This window comes from Lissotriton vulgaris, unplaced genomic scaffold (genome assembly GCF_964263255.1).
Source record: "Lissotriton vulgaris unplaced genomic scaffold, aLisVul1.2 SCAFFOLD_461, whole genome shotgun sequence".
Lineage (NCBI taxonomy): Eukaryota > Metazoa > Chordata > Amphibia > Caudata > Salamandridae > Lissotriton > Lissotriton vulgaris.
Window position 1 is genome coordinate 627,907 of NW_028254792.1, and position 24,902 is coordinate 652,808.

A 24,902-nucleotide genomic window follows, 5' to 3' on the forward strand; every position below is an offset into this window, starting at 1 on the left:
TTCTACACCCAAATGTTCGCACCTTCTAAGTATACACATTTTCCAGAAAAAACACATCTGTCTCTAATACCACTCAGAAATTTGTATTTGCATAGCACTCAAAATGCGGTCTGTGCACTGCAAACACACTTATGTATTGGTACCAACAGAAAACAATACTGCCTTACCCCCAGGATCACAGAGAACAGAAGCCAATGATGAAAAGAGTGATCCACAGCCATTCAGCACCACCACCTAAAGAATAGAAAGACAAAGAGAGTGACGTGGGATATTGACAGAAATAAATGGCTTCATCTCCATCCAACAACAGAACAATAATGCACTAGGAAATAGTGCAGCGGCACCAGAGGACGGAAGCATTTTCTATCCAGTGATGTAAAGCAGGTTAACACAAGGGGTGAATTATCAGTGCGCTCTGTATCAACTAAGGAATCATCGTTATTCCACTAAAGGGAATGTGAAGGGTTTGTGGACAATTCAGACGGTGAGATCAAACAATCACATGGGCTCACAAGCACTAATCCAACTCCATAGCCATTTTTTCTCTTTTAAGATTACACTCTCTAAACCAAACTGACTGTCTCTAAAATTCCTGCTAAGTCTGGAAAGCTGCACATGGCACTTCCCATTTCCTAACCAGTCTGCTGTACCAGGCAACAAGTGATTTTCAAAAAAATAGCATGTTTCAACCATAATTACTCCCTAACTAAAAGAAGAAAGTAACTGCAGTTCTCTGGCAAAGGTTTCCTACCCAGATTTATACAGCTACATTTATCTTCTATAGGAAGGAACCAGGAAAACCTTACCGTAAATTAAACATGGTTCTCCAGTCGTTTACCTGAAAGTGGGATCTGCTTCAGTGGAGTCATCGGAGGCACATGACAATGAGGACAATCCCTTTGGAAAAAACCTAGTGTGACAGAGGAAGACCTCAGAGGTTCATGAGGAAGCTTGCACTCCCTGGGTTTGGTGTGTTTTTTTTTTACTAGGGATAAGCCATCCTGCTCCAGGTATGTACCCTCATCCTGTTTCATTTTAGAGAGAAACAATGAGGTGTCTGCACTGACGGAAAAAGAACAGCAACACCTTATCTGTTACCAAAGTGAAGCTATCACAACTGCCTACCTTGGCAATGAGAATTAAGGAGATACGGGATCCAAACATACAACTGCACAAAAAGAGAAAGAGGACTACCAGAAGGGCTAATTTTCAACTTTCTGTAAAACTTTAGATGGCCACCAATGAGAAACGTTTCAAGAGGCAAACCACTTCCCAATTTGGTTCTATTCCCACATCGAGCATGCTTGAAGGAGGGCATGTTAAGGAGGCTCAACTCAGATGTAACAACAAACATTGTACCGAACTTGTTAAATGAGCAATGTACAGAGTTTTAAAAATAATTCCTTCATTCTCAGGAAGCCAATAACTTGGTTGTCGAGCCACTGAGACATCTCATAATCCAGTTTAATGGCTAATTTCTGACACTTCTACAGTTTAGTAATTAAGGACTTAAAGACAAGTTACAAACCAATGCCACAGTTAAGGCGCCAGAGAACACTCCACGGATGGCCATGACATGTAGATAGAGGGATGAAAGGTAGGTTCTTTCAGTGAAGGTAGAGGTTTAGAAATCATTTCTGGGGGTTTAGTCCGATAAGAGGTCCTCTTGGAAGCATTTTAGGGCGGTTAGGTCAATGCCATTTGAAGCACCTACCACCTCTGTTTAAATTTGCCTCCAAGTTAAGGTCTATGCCAGTGAATGCTGCAATGACAATCTACAAATCTAGACCTGTCCCAATTGTTTCAAACGGTGCGGGCATTTGGGGCAATATTAACCATTCACATCTACAGACAGGCGAAAGTAGATTATTGCGTGGATTGTTGTCTCTTCCTGCTACCATGCCTGCTGTTATTTCACATGAAGAACAAGGTTTGCAATTCTTAGGGTACCATCTAGGAATGGCGCCTACTTTGTTATGGTACCTAACTGGTTTAGCCCTGAGGCATCCTTGACACACACTGTCATTTTGGAATGTATTAACTTGTCAGAAGATCACAAAATCAGATAAGCAATTAGTAAAAGCAGAATTACTAAAGTGCTTCACAGAGGAAAGATGGGATGTTGAAAAGAAATCAGTTGAAGCATATTTTCTTCTGCTTATCACCACTTTCATTGAGGGGTATCTGCTCAAGGCACCTCGCAGGCAAAATTTTACCTAAAAAGAATTTTGCTTGGAATGGCCCAGTACTTGGTTTCCTATCCCTCTAAAGTCTGTACAAGAAAAGATTTAAAGTCACATTTTAAAACCAATTTCAAGAAGAAAAATCCCGTTTCTAAAATACAGGGAGACTATGGGGTACTTGCAGTTGTAACAATCTGATGCGGTTTGTCAAATGATTTTTAATTTTTAATTGCAGCTCTGAATCAAATACAAGAGGGTGGGGAAACTAATTGTTTTTAATATGTATGAGTCATTTCTGTTGATCTATTGCTATATGATAGGGAAAGAACAAACTGTACTGATTGCCTTTAAATGTACTGAGTCATTTAATTTTATCTTGAATTTCATTCTATTTTTAACTAATTGGATTTTAATGACTGTATTGCTGGCTTTGCCTGTCTTTATCCTTTTATTGTCTTTATGGTTTACCTTGAACAGAATAAAGATTCTTTGAACTTGAACTTGTGTAGAAATCAGAAATACCAACTCTTTTGAATCCAAGTGCCCAAAGAAAGGTTGCTATTACAGAGCCACCCAATCAACCTACAACTCGCCAGGAGGGTCTTGTCTTTGTATTCAATAATGCTCTGTCCAGATTATGGGCAGTGAATTGAAACGGGCTAGAGGCTGTGACGCTTGTCTGTTTAGAAACAGAGACTCCGCATAAATAGAACACCTTCTTAGTTCAAAGCAAGTCACTGATGGCCCAACAAAAATTGTACCTCAAATTTGAGGACTGTTATTACAAGAGAAGGTTGATAAGTTTAATGCAGGATTAGCAGGGTATGACAAGGTAAAGTACTTCAATAATGTTTTTTGGTATCTGTGTGATAAACAAACACATCTGTTCCACTTTAAGGAAAGCAGTGACACAGTACTACCACCCCAGTCTCTGCTGTTCTGGATTCTAAAATATTGGCACTCCTAGAGTGTGTAGTTATAACTTATGTGCCCAGGGAGAAACAATATATACCACATAAAATGTCTGGAGTCAAGGACCACCAAAGCATAGACCTTCAATCCAGAATGTCGGTTTCTAATCACAAATCCACTCTAATTCAAAACAGACAACAAAATCTCATATTGAACACATACATATATTCAACCTTTGGAGGACTAAAGACTCAGTGGACACACCAGAATTTGAACCAGTGGCCTTAGGGTCAAACTCAGATCCCTTCAATGGATGCATTCCTCCTAAAACCGGACTATTCTGCAAAAGAAAGCAGGGAAGAAACAGGTTGCTTGCCTTGTCAAAAGAAATCCAAGCAAAGCTGAAATCTTTTATTCAATTAACAAAACAACATAATCTAGGTTTCCTGAATGTGTGCTAAAGATGGGCCCTCTTTAGCACACATACACCAGACAGGTGGAAAAAAAATCATTTTTTTATGATGCACATATTACCTCAATACTAAACATTTTTGCACGTTGCATATAATCAGCTTTAGTATTGTTCAAAGTATCACAATAAGCATAAAATGCTGGGTTAACATAGCCAATATTCATACTTTTGACTTGCAGGGTGCACACAGAGTGCTTGACTGGCACAGCAATCTTGCAGGGGGCTTTATCTAGCATAATCTAGTCCTTTCCTGTGATGGTCAGAGGTAAAATTGATCTATTTGATGCAAACTAAAATAAGCTAAATTCTGCATCAAAGCTTCCACAAACGAGGATGATGAGGTATGTCTTTTCGATAATCCGATACTGGATATTTTTCTACAGGTTCTCTACATTTCTCACCCCTTCTCGTTGTTCAGGATGACAATCCAAACTTCAAAACAACCAAGTCAATAGATCTTGACTGCCTCTAAGTTTACCGGGCAAATTTCGTTCCAATACAGCTCCACTTGTTTTTCTCTCTATGTCAGTTACGAAAATTGACCTCAAAAAAATGTGCGGTGAGATAGGTCATTACAACCTGGCCCTGAATGGCCTCAAAGATTTGCCTGTTGAAAACTATAGCACAGGCACCCTAACGTATGAGAGGGGTTAGTGAAGATTTCAAAGACCACAGACATTCTTTAACTGGAACCTGCTGTTGGTGGAAGTGGCTTTCCATTTGGTGTCTGATGAGATGAATCACCTTGAACAGATGAAAAGGTGCAGCCCCCACCTGGTTTTTCTGGTCTGCTATAACGTTCTCCCCTTGGAACTGGACAACTTTGAATCATTAATAATACTCCAGTTTTATTTTTGCTACTCAAACAGAGAACAAAGGTACGATGGATAGGAAGTACAACCAAAATGTACTCCCAAACAAAGTGAATAGCAATTTCGGTCCACTCAGAAGGGTACGGGGAGAGGGGCAGGAGCAAGAAGCTTAACATATGGTAGGGCACAGGACATTTAAGCTGCATGCCTTCAGATGGTCTACTTAAATTGTTATCTAAAGTCTGTTCCTCTTACATTAGGGCTCTGGACTTCCCATAGTCGGCATGCTACAAGTGATACACAGGTTGTGGTAGTGTGTTACATCATGGGAGTCTGTGTGTTGTGAAAAACAGATTTTTTGGGAGGCTTTCTCTGTAGATGCGACAACCTACGTATAACATCCCTTGCCAAGCTCTGTTGCCCATCTGGGAGAGATGGGCTAATCCATAATCACATCCTACTAGGACAGATCCCTGCTTCTGGGCAAGGAGTGACCAGAATCGATTTCACAACTTAGATCTATTCCGTGACAGTGTACAGTTGCCTGCACTGTGCCTTAATGAATACACACATTGTGTCCATCTGTGGCTTTCACTTTTGTGCTGTACTTGGAGCTACCTGGAAACACCAGAGATTCTTTATAGGACCTTTGCAGTTTACCTCTCAAATCCACATCCCCTTCAATCATATGGTGCTGGCCCCTATGCTGCAGTCAATGCCATGTTGTGTACTGGATTTTTGAAAATATATGGATTTTAAACATACCCCACTAGTGCTTGGCCCAGGATTCCTGCTAGTGCTCTAATTTCACGATATACATAAACAAAATGGAGTCCACTCTGGTAGTGGTAGTGGTCCCTACAATGGTGGGAAGCACACAGTGTTGTTTTGAATACCCCTCACACACCAACAGACCCCTTGGTGTCATGCTTCATCATTGGGGTCTTCGCACCCCTCTAAGGGATGCGGTGTGCTACGACTCACGACTACGTAGGAGCACTTAAAGTGTACTATGTGTTGGTGTGTGTGAGGAAATTAAGTGTGAGTGGTGAGGTGGTGAAATGTGATGGTTAAAAGATACCTGGCTCGTAGGTAGAAAAATAAAATGTATTAAGCCCTCGGCTGGTTTCGTTAAAAGGGGTGCAGAATGAGGTTGTTACTGTGTATTAGGGTACATCAACCTCAGAAAGTGCGTCGACATGTTTCGGAGTGTGAAAACTCCTTCTTCAGGACGAGGATATGCACAACTATCCTCACCTTACTCACATGTAATGTAGGTGTAAAAGTGAACCCTATAAAAAAATATTTAAAATTAGGTGTAATGTACGTAATAGTGTTTAGAAATGTAGTCTGTTGCGCTCAATTGGCGTTTATAGAACAAGACTTATAAACTAGGGCTAGATGACCTCATGAGCCACGTCGGAGACGCGTTAAGAGGAAGGCAGCCTACTGGGTCTTGCAGAAACCGTTGCCGCATTGAGCAGGAAGAAAACCCCCAATACCACGCAAAGTCTCATGAGGCCATCTAGCCCTAGTTTATAAGTCTTGTTCTATTTCTACGAGCCAGGTGGTACTCCGCATGCAAGAGAGAAGGAATTAGAGGTCAACGGTCTATTCTATAGGATGGAACTGAGAATGGTCAAATACAAGGCCAGACGAATCGTAACATTACCTTGGACTTAGGAACAGACTAGACCTAGTCATCCATTTTTCCTTGATGGAAGGCCAGCTCTCTGCCCTAGAATAAAAGAGTGACCAGCAGAGACAGGAGACAAAGCTCTGAAAGTCTGCACTGTGTCACTTCAACCTGTATTCCCTTTGAACATCTGATGCTGTCTCCTCCCCTCCAAGGACTATGTGCTCGCGATTTTAATACGGATTTTAACATGCCACAGTTAGTATTTGCATCTGCCTTCCCATATATGCCTCTAGTTTGAAATTAAAAATGACTCTCTAAGCAAGTCAAATCAAGCTATGTAGCCCCAGCTAGGAGAACTACAGCCAGTACTCTGGGGAAGCTGTATCTGGGGCGGAGCTGGATCGGCCGGACCAAGATAGCAGTGGTGCTGTCCTGGACTGGAAAAAAGCATAAGATGTTACTGACTGAGAAGTGTATGTAGGACATCGCAAGGTAAGCCTGACCAGGAGCACCAGGGCCTAAAAGCAGACAACCTTGGTTAAATCTGCAAGACATGAAGACTAATGAGGTCTTTGGGCCAAAGATGGTACCAGTTGCCCCTTGCCCTGTCAAATTAGGTGAGATCTATAGTGTACTATTTTAAGTCTGACACATTTTCCAATCTAACTGTATATTAGGGGTTCAGTTGGCTGCAGCGGATTGCCGTGTTTCCATGACCATTTTGAACATCGTCCTGTGACACACACTTCCTGGTGCATCAACATTTTAAGGTATGCAAGGACTCCAACCATAAACTGGTGCTTCCCTCCTATATCAATATCTTTAATCTACATATACTTACCTCCTTTATGTATCTATATGCTTTCAGTGAAATTATGGATCTATATATTTATCACTTTCTTCTACTTTAGCATTTCCAATGCACTACCCTATTTCTCAGCCTAGACTACGCTAAATATATCTTCTAGCCAAACCTTCTGATTAATCTCAAACTTCTTCTACTACTCCTTCCAATGTAATACCCTATCTCTCATCCTATACATCTATCAATATATTCTCTATATTCACTCTCTCATTTATCCCAAATCCCATACCACTACTATGATCGCCAAAATAAACCTTTCTAGACTCTCTCCTACTCTACCCCTCTTTGCATCATCTGACACACCTCTTTTTACTATACCGATCCCCTAAAACAAACCTTTCTAAACTCTTCCCTCTGACTCCTCCCCTCCAAAACCCCTTTTTACTCATCCAAAAGCCTCCTCCTACTGTTAAGACCTAAAATAAAAAAAATAAAAAATCCTTCACTGTTTTATCCCTCCACTATCCTTTTCGATCAAAATTAACAGACTAACATGTTCACTTCTAAAATTCTATATTAAACTATACTAATATACTAATATACTACCCAAATAACTGAATAACATATCCACTACTCAAATTACTTCATATTTTTACTATACTAATTTTTAACAGTAATCCTTTATGGGTTCCGGAGTGGCGTGCTACTCGCCAGAAAAGCGCTTCAACACCCAATAGGGGTAACAAATGCTATATGAATGCGAATCTTTCTTCCCCTTTTATCCCTCCGCTATCCTTCTCACTCCAAGTGTCTGACTAATATCCACCACTGAAATTACTTCATATTTCACCATATTAATTCACCACTAATCCTATGTAGGCTTCCTGAATAGCGTGCGTCAACAAGCGGTATATAAACACAAACCTTTGTCCTCCCCTATCCTTCTGCTATCATTCCAAATCCAAATAACTGACTAACCTATCCACTACTTAAAATGTACATGCATGTTTCACTATACTAATTCAATACTAATCCTCTATGGGTCCCGGAGTAGTGTGCTACTCGCCGTCGTTTACTACCCCTGACGCCTCGTCAGGGGTAGTAAACGCTATATAAATGCAATTACAATACAATTGATGGTAGGAACCAGTAAGTGACATCCATGCTGGAGGTGGCACCAAAAAAGTTCAATCTTGACACCCCTTCCAAAGACACCAAACTACAGCATTTCTGATCTCTTTGGGGCCCACTGTTGGTACCAGACCAGAATTTGACCATCCAGGGTTCCCACCATGAACTCCTGCTACTTCATCTGGTCCACTCTCAATTGTGCCTTGTGCCTTATCCACCACTTGGATGCCGGGAATTTTGGACCAGTTTTCCTTTACCTTATATGGGCTGGCTAGTTCGACTATTGTGAGTGATTGGGGGTCTTAGCAGAAACTCTGCACTATGGGCTGAAAGCTCCGAGTCAACCCCCTCCTCCCTCCCCCTCCTTCCCCTCCACCCTCCACTCCTGCAAACGAACTCAGATAATGTCATAACTGTTTGACTTGTTGTCATATTTACAAAGGGAAAAAGTGGGTAATTCCACTGCTGTGAAATATCATATGGGGCCCTGGGGGACCAGTGGTATTAATCAATGTCTTCTTGCCCTAAACGTTCTGCATGTAGCTAAGAATGAATTAAGCTACTAATTGGTAATACCATCTGCTCAGTAGATGGTACAAAGCCTGGCCCTATACATTCACAGACTAATCATGGTCTCCCAAAGTTATAAAGCAGCGTTGTGAATACATTTCATTTTTTCCCATGGAATCAGAATTCCACTGAAATCAGATAATTAACATTCCAAACTACGGGACCAGGATAGTAGAAGATGGTATCGAGGGATGAGTAGATAAAATAATAAAACATTTCTAGACCACTTTTGGCGTCTTAAGCTAGAGGACAAGCAGTGTGGAAATATAGCAGCTCAAAAAGAGAAAAATAAGGAGGAGGGTCACCCTTGGGGTAATGTCCCCTGAAGGCACAGCAAGATACCCAATCAGGGGTAGTCCAGTGTTATTCCACTCAGTTGTGCATTTTGGTTTCACCTGGAGACAAAAGACTGACTGATAACCTACATAATAACAATTCCTTACTCGCCAGCCCATTTTCACTTCATTACCTTATAGATCTAATTTCCCTAATGAATGGCTTTGCTTGCCCGAAATGCATAGGGACTGCCCAAGCAGCAAGATTTGTCTAAGATCAATTGATGCAACGAGCATATTCAAATGGAATGACATTCATTGTCACGCTTGAAGATCTGAGAACTGAAACATTGATAAATACATTTAAACTGGGAATCAACAGGCGTTTTTACATTCATTGAATTGGAATAACACCGAAGTACTCCTTATTGGATATCTTGCTGTGCATTCGGGAGGCGTTACCTTATTGGATATCTTGCTATGCATTCGGGAGGCGTTACCTTGTTGGATATCTTGCTATGCATTCGGGAGGCGTTACCTTATTGGATATCTTGCTATGCATTCGGGAGGCGTTACCTTGTTGGATATCTTGCTGTGCACTAAGAGGACGTTACTCCTGGGGTGACGCTCCTCATTTTTTCATTGACACTTTTTGATCAGAAAGCGATACACTGCTGCATGCATAAACTTAACTAACTATTTAAGTTTCTTCATACCTTTGGATTATTTTGGAGTGTGTGCACCACCTTCTCTAGCTCTAAAGTAGACCACAATCTGCTTAGCATCAAGCTAATTGATTAGACTAGGGCAGGATGCCAAAGAGCACCTCTGCATCTGATAACGCAGCAACTGTAGCATTTCTGGCATCTGTACCAAGATTGGAAGCTTCCAAGGTAGTCACTTGGAAATCTAGCCATACTTCCTTCAGAATATTACTGGTTGGACCCCAAAACAACAGCTGAATCTAGTGACTTTTCTACCATGTCCACCTCTCATTAAAGAGAGAGCTACTCTTAATCTATTGAAAATGTGGAATACTGGAGAGGATTCATTGTTGCAGAAGGAAAACTGGTGGCAATAGCTCTTTTGTTTATTCTACTACCAAGACTGAAATGCAATTCTTTCTATCCCCTAAGGACACACTGTAGCGTATACTAGACGTCTCAACATGGAGCTAAACATATATATGGCAGAATCCAAAGTCAGAAGAAAAAGCATCTCACATTTTATTTCCTCACCAAATGGACAAAATGTCCGCCCGCTATAGTGTATATCACAGCAAGCCTTCTAGGGCCCGATGTAGGTAAATCTTTTTTACCACTTCTTAAATACCGATTCATACCGAATCGGTATTTAAGAAGTGGTAATTTTATTTTAAAAATTACCGAATCGGAAGGATTCGGTAAATACCGATTTCTGCAAGGGTGCAGGGGGTGTCACTTTGACACTCTCTAGCACCCCCAATACTGGCTTGTGTGCCATGTGGCACACAGACATGCCCTAAGGGCATGTCTGTCTGTCACATGGCATAGGTGTGCATGCACACATGTGCATGCACACCTAGATTCGGTATTTTAACACCCAATTGGATTGGGTGTTAAAATACCGAATCTGAAGGGCCTGTGGGACTGAAAGTAGTCCCACCTACATCCCGAATTTTTGAAATCGGTAAACTTACCGATTCTGTATTTTTCCAATTCGGTAATTTTACCGAATTGGTAAAATACCGAATCGGACAAAAAAAAGGTTCCCCACATCTCAAAAGGCCAAATACTGGTCCGAAACGGCCGAATTCGGCCGCTTCCGACCGGTATTGGCCACCTACATCGGGCCCCTAGTGCCTAAAGAGGCTCTGAGTAGGGATGGGACACCATGTGTGAAATAACATACTTGGGAACCTGAAACTGAAAACATTGACAATTTTTGAAGTCTGGTCTGAAACGCATATTACAGGTAAAATAAGAAAGGCAATGGGGAATAAAAGACAGAAATATGTGTACAGCACTTGCTTACAATTTACACTTTAGCAGCAGCACAAACATCATGATCTTACTCTGCGCAGAGAAGAAATAAAAGAAATGAGCTGACAGGAGCGTTGCAGTGGCAGCAGGCTGCGCTAGAGAAGGGAGAAAATTAATCTGGGCTTCTTACAGATTAAGTTTCTAAGCATTTTAAATACTAGGGCACTTCACTCTGGGGCAGTGTAATCAGAGGACTGAAGGGGCGGAAGTTTGAGACTGCATGACTCTGCAACACAGAACATCTTTGTGATCCAAAATAAAACAGAAGGGCATGGATAGTACAGATTCCTTTGTGGTGGGAAAGTAGTCATTCATTCATTCACAAGTTTGTGGGAAGTAATCCAGGTGTTTACAAGAGCTCTGCTGACAATACCCAGAGTGAATTTGAAAAACATCACACAAGTGAGACTTTAAAAAAATATTACATAAGATGAAAGGGGACATACACGTGAGGCACATGAAACTATAAGGACTCCTGGGAAACAATCTGTACAGAGACTTAACAAATAACTCACATTTTCCGCATTCAGTTGAACAGGCGCCTTGCAGTAATATGTCAGGAAGCGGGCCACCTCTTCCCTTACACTGCAAGGAAATCGAAAAGTTAGGGAGTGAGTAGCACATCTGATACTCTTCATTGCTATAACTTTAAATAATATTTTTTTAAACATTGTCTCATGTTTGACCGACCGTTCTCCCAAATTAGCTGACAAACGGAGATAAACTTAACATGAACATTCACTTGCCTGGCCTCCTACCCAAGCAGTGTCACCAGGTACATTTTCATAACAGTGTTTATTTTCCAATTAGTGGAGCTCGAGAGGCCCTCTAGAGAACCATGGAATCAACCTCCAAGGGGTCAATGGACAACAGACGTTGATAAACCAAACGATCAGCAAAGGAAGACACTTTCAAATCTTTTAGTTTAACACAGAAATATTATTAATCATGGTTTGTTGTAGGTAAACCTTTTTAGAATTTCATCAAAAAGGGTTTTCATTGTCTCCACCGTAGAAAGGTGGAGTATTATATGGTGTGGTTGGTTGTGCTTCACCATTTAATACTATCACAATATCCCAAAGATGGTCCTTGGGTTCAAAATAACAAATCCTTAGCTCAGTCCTGGTAGATTGGCAAAGAGCAGTCAAGCTTTACTAGAGGAACACGTGTTAAGCATTTCAGAGCAACAACATGGGCGGTAAGTAATTGACACAACATAACAGAAATGCGAGACAATTTTATAAAAATAAAGGGCATTTTTATCTTACTTTACACAACAAAACAAAAGGAACAGCATGCACATAACTGGAGTCATGGATTTTAGAAGAAAACAAAAATCACAACAGTTCAATATTGCCGAGATTTTCCATTGCGGTCAATGAGAAAAAGTGATAGAGACTATCATTCATTTGTAGATGGAGTGCGTATAACCCACAGAGGGTAAAGGTCATGTGGGTTCCTGGACCAGGCCACTACAGTCAGTTCACTTTTCCCTGGCACATGGAGCCCAGGTGCTGAGTTGTCCTGGCTGTCGTCGGTGCTGTACGGGCTCCGCGAGGGAAGCTGCTTTTACCGCTTACACAGTGTTGCAGGGAACAAGATGCAAGAAACACAACAGGGCAGTTGCTGACATCATACGAAGGTTGGATGGTGTTCCCTCTCGATACAGCACTGAGTGCAGTTTGCAGGGGACTAGCGCCACTAGTCCAGGGAAGTCTGAGGGTGCTTCAGACTCTCGCAGGGGTCCCTCTGTCTGGGGAAACAAGCTTTAGCCTAGGACTAGTCTCGATCAAGCAGCTATAGAAGTGTAGCCAAAGGGACAGAGCATCCCTCTTTTGGTTTGTGCAAAGTCCTCTGTTCACAGACACAGGACTCTACTGAGTCCTCTTCGATGCAAGTTGTTTCAGAACTGATGTTGTAGTGACAGGAGTGTCCCTTAAATTCTAGATTATGGGGAGTTAGTAGTGTGGGTGCAAGTAGACAATGGGCTGCTGGTCTCTGCAGCTAGTACGCCTCTCAGGGGACTACATCCGGGGTGTAGGTCACCTTTTCTACCCAGAAGTCACTATTTCTACCACTTTAAAAATAGCAGAAGTCTTCTTTAGCTGTACAGACCAAGCAGGCCATCCTAGGGGTGTGGCTAGCCTTCTTGGTATGTATACCTACTGCATATGTAATTTCCCACCTGCATAGGTGCATATGTGCCCAGGGGAGGGCTCTCTCCTCCTTTGGGGTCTGCCCTGAAGTATATCCGAGACTTTGTTGCCTTTGAAGATCACCACCTTGATATGCCACCTCAATAACCTTCCTGGGAGGGAGGGAGGAGGTGTGACCTCCTTCCTGTCCAGGCCTTTGTTTCCGACTCGTGTGAGTGGACACACTGCCTTGCAGAAAGTCAGAATCCTGTTGTAGCAGTAGCAAATGCGGGTTGTGAGCCAGAGCACAGAGAAGCATGTAGGCAACCTTCGAGGCAGCCACCTATGTGCAAGCCACAATGTCCTCAATATGAAATTCATGTCAGGGGTGAGAGGGCACGTTGTTTGGTACCAAACGTGACATCATTAGGTGGTACCATAATGGAGCTGCCAACCTCAGGCTTGCCCTTTTACCAACCCATGTTATCCTATGGACTGTCTGTCACCTATAGTGTTCTTTAATGGTAAAGGCCACTTATAGGGGGAATAAAGCCTGCACTTACATGTCCACACCTTTAACATAATGCACACTGCCTCTTAGGCTTAGGAGGCATCCCTTAGAGGTGACTGGCATTTATATTAAAAATAGTACATCGACTTTGCCACACATAGTGAGGGTAAAGTTGAGTTCGAACTGTTTACAATGCTTCAGCAGTCTGTAATGGTAGGCCTGCTGTCAGTAGTTTACTCGGATCACAAACAGGGCTTCAGGCCCCGGTGACCCCTTAAACACCCCTGCTCTGGGTACCACTCGTACCATATACTAGGGACTTATAAGGCCGTTTAAGTCCTTTGCTAATCAGGGTTACCAATTCATACATATCAGTTTTTGGGAGTGAGCAATGCTACTGCAGGCTTTACTGCTCTGTCAGAGTCGAAAAAAGCATCTAGTAGTTCAAATAGAGGCAAACAGTAGAGGGCATCTGGAAAAAGTCTTGTTTTCTTACATCCTCTATTCGTGAATCAGTAATAAGCATCTTACATTTATTTAACCCCTTGGCCACGGCGCGAATTGCGGCGTTGGGAGATGGGGGTGTGGGGTGAGCGCGGCGCAGCTGTGCTCGTGACGGAACCCCACCGTCATGAGCTGCCTGTAAAGGAAAGCCATGGAGGTCCCCAACTTCCGGGTGGAGTGGGCCCGCGGTGGAATGGTGAGAGTGCGCTTGGCTTTCTGATAGCAGATCTGAATGCATTTAACGAACCACCTGGCTATACCTGTCTTGGAAATAGGGTTACCTTTGTGTTGTGGGGCAAAAACAACAAAGAGTTGTTTAGTCTTCCGAAAATCTTTGGTCCTATCAATGTAGTACATTAGGGCCCTCTTGACGTCAAGTGTGTGGAGCATTCTCTCCGCAAGTGACTCTGGATTTTGGAAGAACACAGGTAGTTCTATAGTCTGGTTGATATGGAACTGAGATACTACCTTAGGTAGGAATTTAGAGTTAGTGCGAAGCACCACCCTGTTAGCATGAATTTGAATAAATGGCTCTTGGATAGTTAGTGCCTGGAGTTCACTAATTCATCGTAGCGACATGATCGCTATAAGGAAAGCCACTTTCCAAGTCAAGAACTGAATCTTGCAGGAATGCAGTGGTTCAAATAGTGGACCCATCAGCCTGGTGAGGACTACATTGAGGTTCCACTCGGGAGCTGGTGGCGTCCTCGGAGGAATGACTCGTTTGAGTCCCTACAGAAAGGCTTTCATAGCAGGCACTCTGAAAAGTAAAAGGTCTATTTTGGAGATAAGCAGCCATTGCGGAAAAATGTATACGAATGGAAGCATAGGCCAGATTACATTTGTACAGATGTAAGAGATAACAAATGATGTTTTGAATAGAGTCATCCAGCGGGTTAATGTTGTGGTCCGCACAATAAATGACAAACCGCTTCCACTTCGCCGCATAGCATGCCTTGGTGGTGGGCTTCCTTGCCTCCCGGATGATGTCAATACAGTCAGGAGGTAAGCCGAGGTAGCCAAACTCTAGGACCTCAGGAACCAGAATGCCAGGTTTAGCTGTTGCGGATCTGGATGCTGAATGTCGCCATGGCTCTGCGTCAAAAGCCTGGGTGTGAGGCGCAGCCTTTGATGCGGTACCACGGACAGTTCCAGAAAGGTGGTGTACCATGGTTGGCGAGCCCACATTGGAGCAACCAGGATGAGAGTCATCGAGTGCTGCTTGAGCTTGCGTGCCACCAGCGGTATTAGAGGTGCTGGGGGAAAAGCGTACGCAAAGTTGCCTGACCAGTTCATCCATATTGCATAGCCTTGCGATTGTGGGTGTGGAAACCTGGCGGCAAAACTACGGTATTTTGCGTTCTCCTTTGTGGCGAACAGGTCTATCTCTGGATGACCCCACTTTTGGAAGTACGGGTGGAGTACTGATGGATGTATCTCCCACTCGTGCATTTGGTGGCTGTACCTGCTGAGCAGGTCCGCCATCTGATTGTCCTTGCCTGGGAGGTGTTCTGCCATGAGGAAGATGTTTCTCTGAATGGCCCACTTCCACATGCTCTGAGCCAGATGAGACAACTGTGGAGATTGTGTTCCTCCCTGTTTCTGAATGTAGTACATGGCCGTCATGATGTCCGTCCAGATCAACACGATCTTGTTACACAGATGTACTTTGAAGGCCTTCAGTACCATGAAGATCGGCATCAGTTCTAGAACATTGATGTGCATCTTGCTTTGCTATGGTGTCCATAGTCCCTGCACAGTGTAGTGGAGTACATGAGCTCCCATCCCTGGAGAGAAACGTCCGTCGTCAGGATTATCTGTGGCACAGGCTCTTGGAACGGGTCGTCCCTTGCAAAGGTTTCGTGGATTCCACCAATGCAGAAAGATGTATGCCCGACCGCTCACCAACACTAGGTCTTTCAACTGTCCGTGAGTCTGGGTCCACTGACGTGCTAAGCACTCCTGAAGCGGATGCATATGTAGTATCGCATGCGGGACTATTGAGATGCAGGAGGCCATCATGCCAATCAACTGCATGAACACTCGCGCTGGAAGCGAGTGTTAAGGTCTGAATTTTTGTATCAGCGATTGAATGCTGTTGACCCTCACTGAATTCGGCTGCGCTGTGGCTGCCAGAGTGTCTATCGTCGCACCCAGATACTGCCGTATGCGGGCGGGTTGCAGGTGGGACTTTGGGTAATTCAGTGAGAATCCCAGATCGTGAAGAAGGTGAATGGTGTGGGACATGTGGCCGGCACACTGCTGGGCCAACTTTGCCTGGATTAGCCAGTCGTCCAGATAAGGGTAGACTTGAATGTTCTGTCTCCGTAGGTGTGCCGCCACTGTCGCCAGGCACTTCGTAGACACCCTGGGTGCTGTGGTGACTCCGAAAGGTAGAACCTTGAACTGGTAATGTTGATTTTAGATGGTGAACCTGAGGTATTTTTTTATGACGGGTGCAGCGGAATATGAAAATACGCATCTTTCAGATCTAAAGTTGTGAGAAACTCTCCCTGACTGAGCAACGGTAGGACTTGCTGCACTGTTAGCATGTGAAAGTGCTCCAACAGAATGTACTGATTGAGGGGTCTGAGGTCCAGTATGGGTCTGAGGGACCCGTCCTTTTTTGGTATCAAGAAGTACAGTGAGTAAACTCCTGTGCCTCTTTTTTCCGCAGGCACAAGCTCGATTGCCCCTTTTTGCAGCATGACGAGGACCTCCTGCTGCAATAAGTGCAAATGCTCGGCGGACATAGGACGGTGTCTTGGGAGTATGTTGGGTGGAGTGGATGTTAACTCCAGACAATAACCGTACTGTATAAGCTGTGTGACCCACCTGTCTGTGGTGATGGACTTCCAGACCGGCAGGAACTGTTGAAGTCTCCCCCCGACAGGTGTTGTGTGGTCGGGGGGCAGTGACAAGGCGTTACTGTTTGTTAGTGGCGGAGGATCTTGAGTTGTTGTTTCCACGACCTCTGCCTTTGGCGCTGTTGCCACGATATCCACCTCGACTCTGTTTGGTGTATGTGGTCTGCGTGCCGCCTTTATAGTACTGTGTAGTTTGGGAGAGCTGGCCTCTGGAAACACCTCTAGTGCTTGAGCGACGAAAAGAACCACCCCTGAACTGATGGGACTGCAGAGGCCCCATGGACTTAGCAGTGTCAGTGTCCTGCTTGATTTTTTCCAAGGTGGTGTCCACCTCAGGGCCAAAGAGATGATCAGGGTTGACTGTCTGATTGAGAATGGTGGTCTGTATCTCCGGATTGAATCCTGAGATTCTGAGCCAGGCATAGGGTCGTGACCAGCTGGACTAGTTCCATAGCGGTCGCTCCCCCACGATCCCCGCCACGATCTCCTGGCTGATTGCTCTCCTCCTCCTGCAGAGTGTGCTCGTATTGCCGACTGCCTGCCCCAGTTACTGCTCCTGACACCCATTGCCTGCCTGGGTGAGCGCGCTCCGACGTCGCCTGCATTTCCTGAGCGCCTAGAGGCGAGCATAGCGCCTGGTATCGTTTGTGTTAATTTATTTGCATAGCATATTGCGCTACATTGCCTGTTTGTTTATTTTTTGTATTCATTCATTCCCAGTTTCGTTTTAAGTCCGTCCATTTTGTGTCTGGTCACTCGTGGACTGTGTCTCCTCCCCGCGCCCCGCCTCCCAGCTGCCCCTCCCACGCTCCGCCCCCTCCACTTTCCATTTCAGACCGATGGACCTACGCGCAGCATCCACGCGCAGCGGTCGCGCCGAATGTGCGCCAAAGGTAAGCCTGTCTACGCCCGTCCGCGCCTGGACCGCGCCCAGCGCCAGACCCTCTGGTCCCCGCTATTCCCAGCCCTCCCGCATTACTTACGACTCATCCACTCTTTTAGCACTTAACCCTGGCCGACTCCCTAACTGTGCCCAAACCGTTTCGAGACACACCCATGGACCCTTCACTTGCCTCTCTTGCAAGTACGACTCCATCAAGACCCACACCAAATCTACAAACACCAAACAGAGACCCGCCTCCAACCACCTAAAATGCATCCTTCTCAACACCCGCTCGGTTCACAAACACACCATCAACCTTTGGAACCTACTCGACACCATTTCCCCGGACGTCGCCTTCCTAACAGAAACCTGGATGAATGCCTCATCGGCTCCAGACAATGCCATAGCCATTCCGGACGGCTACAAGATCATCCATAAGGACCGCACCAAGCAAACAGGAGGAGGCATCGCCATCGTCCATAAGAACTCCATCTGCGTCTCAACCAGCTCAGAAGACAACCTCACTATCGCCGAACACCTCCACTTCCAGATCCACACCGACCCCAAGACCACACTCAGAGGCACACTCCTCTACAGACCCCCAGGACCCCATACACAATTCATCGAAGACATTACTGACTTCATCACCCCACACGCCCTCCTCTCAGAAGAATACATTCTACTGGGAGACCTCAATTTCCATCTAGAAAAGAGCAACGACAGGAACACTACCACCCTCCTGGATAATCTCGCCAATCTCGGACGCAAACAACTGAACACCCCCACCCACTACGCAGGACACACACTCGACCCTATCCTCACCTCAAGCAAGCATATCACCTTCAATCACACCACAGCTCTCCATTGGTCGGATCACAGTTGCATCCACTTCAGTTACAATAAGACCACGATCCACAACCACCCTCAACCAATTCTGCGAAGAAATTGGAACAAAATCACCATCGACCAGATCTCCTCTTCGCTCCTTCAAAAAAACCCTACCTATTCGACGAACCCAAATCAACCTCACACAATGGATAACCCAAACTGCCGACAAACTAGCACCCCTGAAAAAACATCAAATCAAACAAGGAAGCAAGAACGCCCCCTGGTTCAATGATGACCTTAAGAAATCCAAGAAACTTTGTCGCTCCCTTGAAAAAACTTGGAAAAAAGACCCAAACACTATCACCCAAGCCGCCTTCAAAAACGCCACCCGCAAACACCACCAACTTATCCGGACAGCCAAAAAATCAGCATTCATTGACCGACTAGACAACAACGCCCACAACAGCAAGGAACATTTCAACATCATTAAAGAATTCACCAACCCCACCGCCAGCTCCAACGACATCACCCCCCCTCAAACCCTCTGCGCCTCCCTCGCCTCATTCTACCATCACACAATCGCCGACATTCATAACAGCTTTGACAACCAACCTGTAAACCAGTCAACCACTCTCACCTCCGAACCTATACCTCCTCCGAATAACCTTCTCAACTGGAACCCAATCACCACGGAAGACACCATACGCCTAATGAACTCCATCCACTCAGGATCCCCTACTGACCCATGCCCTTATCACATCTTCAACAAAGCAGACTCCAATTATCGCACCCCATCTCTGAGACATCATCAACTGCTCCCTCAACTCAGGCACATTTCCAGAAAAATGGAAACACGCCGAACTTAGCGCCCTTCTAAAGAAACCCACAGCTGACCCCACCGAACTCAAAAACTACCGCCCCATCTCGCTCCTCCCATTCTCTGCCAAAGTCACTGAGAAAGCCGTCAACAATCAGCTCCCCGCCTTCCTCGAAACCAACAAATCACTCGACTCCTCACAGTCTGGCTTCAGAGCCAAACACAGCACCGAGACCGCCCTCATCGCTGCAACAGACGACATCCGAACACTCCTGGATAACGGAGACACAGTCGCCCTCATCCTCCTGGACCTCTCCGCAGCCTTCGACACAGTCTGCCACAGCACCCTTATACAACGACTCAGCAGCATCGGAATTCAAGGAACAGCATTGGACTGGATAATCTCATTTCTCGCTGGAAGAACACAGAGAGTCCGCCTCCCCCCTTTTATGTCAGAAGCCACCGAAGTCATCTGCGGCCTCCCTCAAGGATCTTCTCTCAGCCCTACCCTCTTCAATGTCTACATGAGCCACCTCGCAACCATCGCTCGCCAACACAACCTCAACATTATCTCCTACGCCGATGATACTCGGCTGATCCTTTCACTCACCAAAGACCCAATCACCGCCAAAACCAACCTACATGAAGGGATGAAAGAATAGCCGAGTGGATGAAGCACAGCTGTCTGAAACTAAACTGGGACAAAACGGAAGTCCTCATCGTAGGTACATCCCCTTCCGCCTGGGACGACTCTTGGTGGCCAACGGCCCTAGGAAAAGCTCCCATATCGACGGATCACGCACGGAACCTGGGAATTATCCTGGACTCATCTCTCTCGATGACCAGACAAGCCAACGCAGTCTCATCTTCATGCTTTAACATCCTACGCATGCTCAAAAAAACATTTCGATGGATCCCCACCGAAACAAGAAAAACAGTCACCAACGCACTGGTCACAAGCCGCCTGTACTACGGAAACACTCTTTACGCCGGCGCCACCGCAAAACTGCTGAAAAAACTCCAACGCATTCAAAACGCCGCAGCCAGACTCATACTTGACATCCCCCGCACAGACCACATTTCCAATCACCTGAAAGACCTGCACTGGCTCCCCGTCAACAAAAGGATTACGTTCCGACTCCTCACCCACGCACTCAAAGCCCTCTACGAACTTGGTCCTGACTGCCTCAACTCGCGCCTCTCCTTCTACATTCCCACCCGCCAACTGCGTTCGTCCAACCAAGCCCTCGCCGCGCATCCACAAAGCTACCATGGGGGGAAGATTCTTCTCCCACTTAGCGGCCATAACCTGGAATTCCCTTCCCATCCACCTCCGCCTTACCCAAAACCACCTAGCCTTCAGAAAACAGCTTAAAACCTGGATATTCGATAAATAACCCCCCCCCCCCCTCCTCAAGCGCCTTGAGACCCTCTGGGTATGTAGTGCGCTATATACATTTTTTGACTTGACTAGTGTTAATAGCTCTGGCCGTAGTGTCTGCCGCGTCCAGTGCACATTTATTAGAAGCATTGGATTTAAGCTTCCCCTCTTGGATGAGCATCTCAGCTGCCTCTTTGTATTCGTCTGGCAGGTGCTGTAACAGGGTCTCCAGAGTGTTGTAATGTGCCCTGTCATACCTAGCTAGAAGTGCTTGTGTATTAGAAATGCGCCAGAGATTGGCCGCTTGAGCTGCCACCCTTTTCCCTGATGCCTCAAACACCTTAGATTCTTTATCTGGGGAAGGAGCATCACCCGTTGTTTGTGAATTAGCCCTCTTCTGGGCATTAGAAACAACAAGAGTCCAAAGGCAACTGTCCCTTGATGTAAGTAGGGTCAGTAGGAGCCGGTTTATACTTTTTTCAATTCTTGGGTTTATCACCCTGGCTCTCGTAGGCTCTTTAAAGATCTCCACAGCATGCTTCAAGACACCCTTCAACATAGGCAGTCTTGACAGTCCTCTCTGAGACGGAAAAGGTGTCAAAAAGAAAATCCACTTCAATGGGGTCAGCATGGAGCTGGTTCTTTGCTGCCCTTTCAATAAGGGTATTAAATGCAGCTGAATCCTCTGTAGGCGAAGTGTCAGGTGTAGAGTGAGGATCACCTGGGTCAGCAGCAGCTGCCCAGGGTTCATTGGTATCATCTGGCTCAGTGTAGACAGGATAGCTGTATTCATCCTCATCACCTACCCTGGTGTCCACATCTGAATAAGTGGGTGAGACATCATGGCCATGTGGAGAAACCGGTTCCACAAGAACAGGGGTCGAAGTGGAATCCTTTTTCTTCTTCAGTGGAATTTTGTAGGACTCCATTGGCTGTTCCGGGGCAATTTTCCGCTTGTGAAGGGAAAGTCTGCCCGTTTCGGCATCAATAAATTGTTCTTGTTGTTCTTCCAAAGAAGATTGTCGATGCTTTAAGGCCGGGACCGCTGTCGTCGACTTCGGCACCGAGGACACCTTCTCGGGCACGTTGGTGGCCATTCTAGGGGCGAAAGCCTTAGACGCCACTTTCGGCGGCAACGTGAAATGAATGGGCATCGACGCCTTCTGCGGATTATCGGCAGGCTTCGAAGGTGGAGGATCTTTTGGCCCGACACTTGAGGCCTTGTCCTTGATGCGCTTTAGGGAGTCCGCCACTTGCTTGGAGAAAGCGGCGGACGGCTGCGTCGACTCGACGGAATCTTTCGAGGCACCACCGGACGTGGACTCGTGGACCGGTCCGCTCTTGTTGTGTCGACGCGGAGTCTCGAGAACCTTTGGTTCACTGAGCCCTTTGTCGGTGTCGACCGTCTTTGGCGCCGATTTGTTTGGCTCGACTGCCTTGACCTTTGTCTTCGGCGTGGCAGACTTAGTCTCGACGCCCTTGAGCTGTTTCTTCAGTAATGCCCTTTTGCTTTGTTGGTGCCGACCGGTCCGAGGGCTTTGAACCGTCCAAAGCAATATGCACCTTTGGTTTCGATGGGGGCACCAGTGCTTTCACTTGCGTCGATACCGGTGTCTTCACTTTAGGTTTGGTTTTCGCAGGGTGCGGCTCAATAGCAATGTCCGTAGCCGAGCCCGAAGGCGGGGCCGTAGAACCCACTGGAAGATCTTGGGTAAGGCCTAGTGGCGATCCCTCGACCTGAGCCTTTTGAAGCGTTTCAGCCCAATGTCAGTTTGAGTTAGCTCTATGCCTGAGATATCTTCCATGGCCCCAAAGGCCCTGTCGTCGTCTCCTACCTCGTCGACGACTTCTTCCACGTCGAGCATTTCAACATCTGCGTCGTAGTTGTAGTCAACCTCCGACGCGGGAATCGACAGGTTCTCACGAACTTTCCGGTCAGCTCCTTCTTCATCCCCGCCATCGAATATGTTCACCGGCGCTGGTGCAGTCTGCTGGGCCTCCTGGGGCGCAGCGCGACGATGCAAAAGAGTCTTCTTGGATCGAAAATGGGAACAAGCCATGCAACTGGCTTCATCATGATCCGGCGAGAGACACTTGTTGCACACTGGGTGGACGTCGAAATGGGGATATTTTGAGTTGCACACGGGACATCTCTTGAATGGACTCCGGTCCATGATGGTCCGTCGATAAGGTCTCTGGCGTCGACTGGGCCTTCAGCGACAAAAGCACGCGGCTTTCTGGAATCCGGCTCGAACTGAGCTGGAAGAATCGGGCACCGAACGCAAGACTATACTGACGAAAAGCTAAAAGCCTTTTGGCTTTAAGAAAGTTTTATATCGATTCGGACAGAGTGAACCAATATACATCCGAACCCAATGGCGGAAAAAAACTATCTGAGGATGGAGTCGATGCCCATACGCACTGTAGTCCAGGGGAGGAGCCACCTATCTCGTGATACTTCCAAGACTCTTCCAGGACAACAATGTGCGATCATCCGGACATAGGCGGCGATCTATGCACAGATATGAATTCAGCAGCCCACATGCCTCGAACACATAGTTTCATCAGATTCTCCTTGAGCTTACTCATCATTCAAAGCTGACCAAGACCTTTTGGCATTCATGCCAGGACAAGGAGATCTCTGTAAAAAAGAAGCTCCCGAACCGAGGAAGCAGCAGTTGTGGAGGTTATTTTATAGAATTGGGGACCATCAAGTAATTTTGCCTTCCCACTGGTCTCATCATCGTGGAGAATGATGGAAAATGTGAATATTTTCACAGTACTGTGGAATTCTCAATTAAAGTTTTCTTTTCTTTTACACCTATGGTAAGATGAATGGAACTGTTGTAGAGTTCTCTAGTTCTTCTTCCCCAGTAGGCTTTGATTCTTGCACATCTTGAGGGGAACCATCATCCACTATTTGTGGATGGAAATTTATAATATGTAGTGTTGAGGATTACAGCCGATGGCAAGTCTCAGGAGTTTTAAAGGAGTCTATGCTCTTTACCAGTTCGCACAGACTTCTGGAATAGTTTAAAAATAACAGTCTCAATTGGGACAATGTAAGTGTAAGTGCCATGTGAGAGGTGTCGATCCCACAGGGGTAGATCTAGCAAACAGCCTTAATTTTCTATCCAAGTTGTCTGCAAAAGGAAAAAAGCCTACTAACCGTAAATTTCTTTTGATTCGCATGCACACAAAATAGACCTCAACTGGGCAGCATCCTGTTAGTTGCCAGCTAGTTAAGGCAATAAGATTGTCTACGGAGGCATACATATTTGTGGGATGTGAATGCAGTGCTGTAAATGTCCAGTTGGCCACCTAAAGGAGCTCCTTTTCAGGAAGACATCATCTACAGTACTGTCCTTCTTGAAAAGTAAAGTGTCAGACGAACGGACCCTGGTTGTGTGGAAGTATGTTTACCCAAGGTACACTTACTTCAAGTTTGCAAAAAGGCCAAATCTAATATCCTTTGTATTCTTAATCATTCTCTCCGGATAATACTAGGCTGTGTTTGGTGAGATGACGATATGCAGAAGAGAGTATGTGTGAGTGAAGATCTCAGGCAGTGGATCAGCAGTGAATCTCAGTTAGGAGGAAGACTGCTCCAGTGAGCCACCTACTATGGCATGAACGATTAAGTGAGTCGGGCAGGAGGCTGGCATTCTTCGGACTATGTTTGGAGCACATTCAGTTAGACGGGTAATGGGATCAAGGGCTTTTGTGGATGGAGCTAGATAGTAAAACATTAAGAAGTGTGTAAGATTCCACTTGGAGACAGTTTTGGACGTAATGTCTTTGATCGTTAAAATGTTTTCAACAGGTATAATCCTTGCCTCCAGGTCCTCACGTCGAATAAAATGTAACCAAACTACTGTAAATGTAGGTTACGTTCCTATTAAGGAATTTACAGAGGAAGATTATATCACACAAGATTAGTGCTGAAAATACTTATTGTTCCGATGTATACTTGAATGTTATGAGAAGTAATTCGGTGTATGATCTCTCATGTACATGTTAATACATTGGAAGATGGTGATGTATTGATATGTATTTGTCAAATATATCAATTAAGTTTTCTCAATAATGTGTCTTTGGTTTTATGTATGCAACAGTACAGGAGCAGTAGAGGAGGAATGTAAGCAACCCTTCATGT

General features: G+C 45.4%; 1 protein-coding gene across 2 annotated transcripts in view; it reads right to left on the minus strand.

The window, feature by feature from the left end:
- The window catches only part of LOC147659414 (1-aminocyclopropane-1-carboxylate synthase-like protein 1), a 210,216-nt gene that overhangs the window by 106,080 nt on the left and 79,234 nt on the right, over window positions 1-24,902 (minus strand). For both annotated transcript variants that reach the window (XM_086951760.1, XM_086951759.1), the window contains 2 exons: window positions 11,336-11,405; window positions 168-234 (listed from right to left, as the gene is read on the minus strand). In XM_086951760.1, the coding sequence (XP_086807886.1) occupies window positions 168-234; window positions 11,336-11,405 (137 nt within the window). The remainder of the gene's footprint in view (window positions 1-167; window positions 235-11,335; window positions 11,406-24,902) is intronic.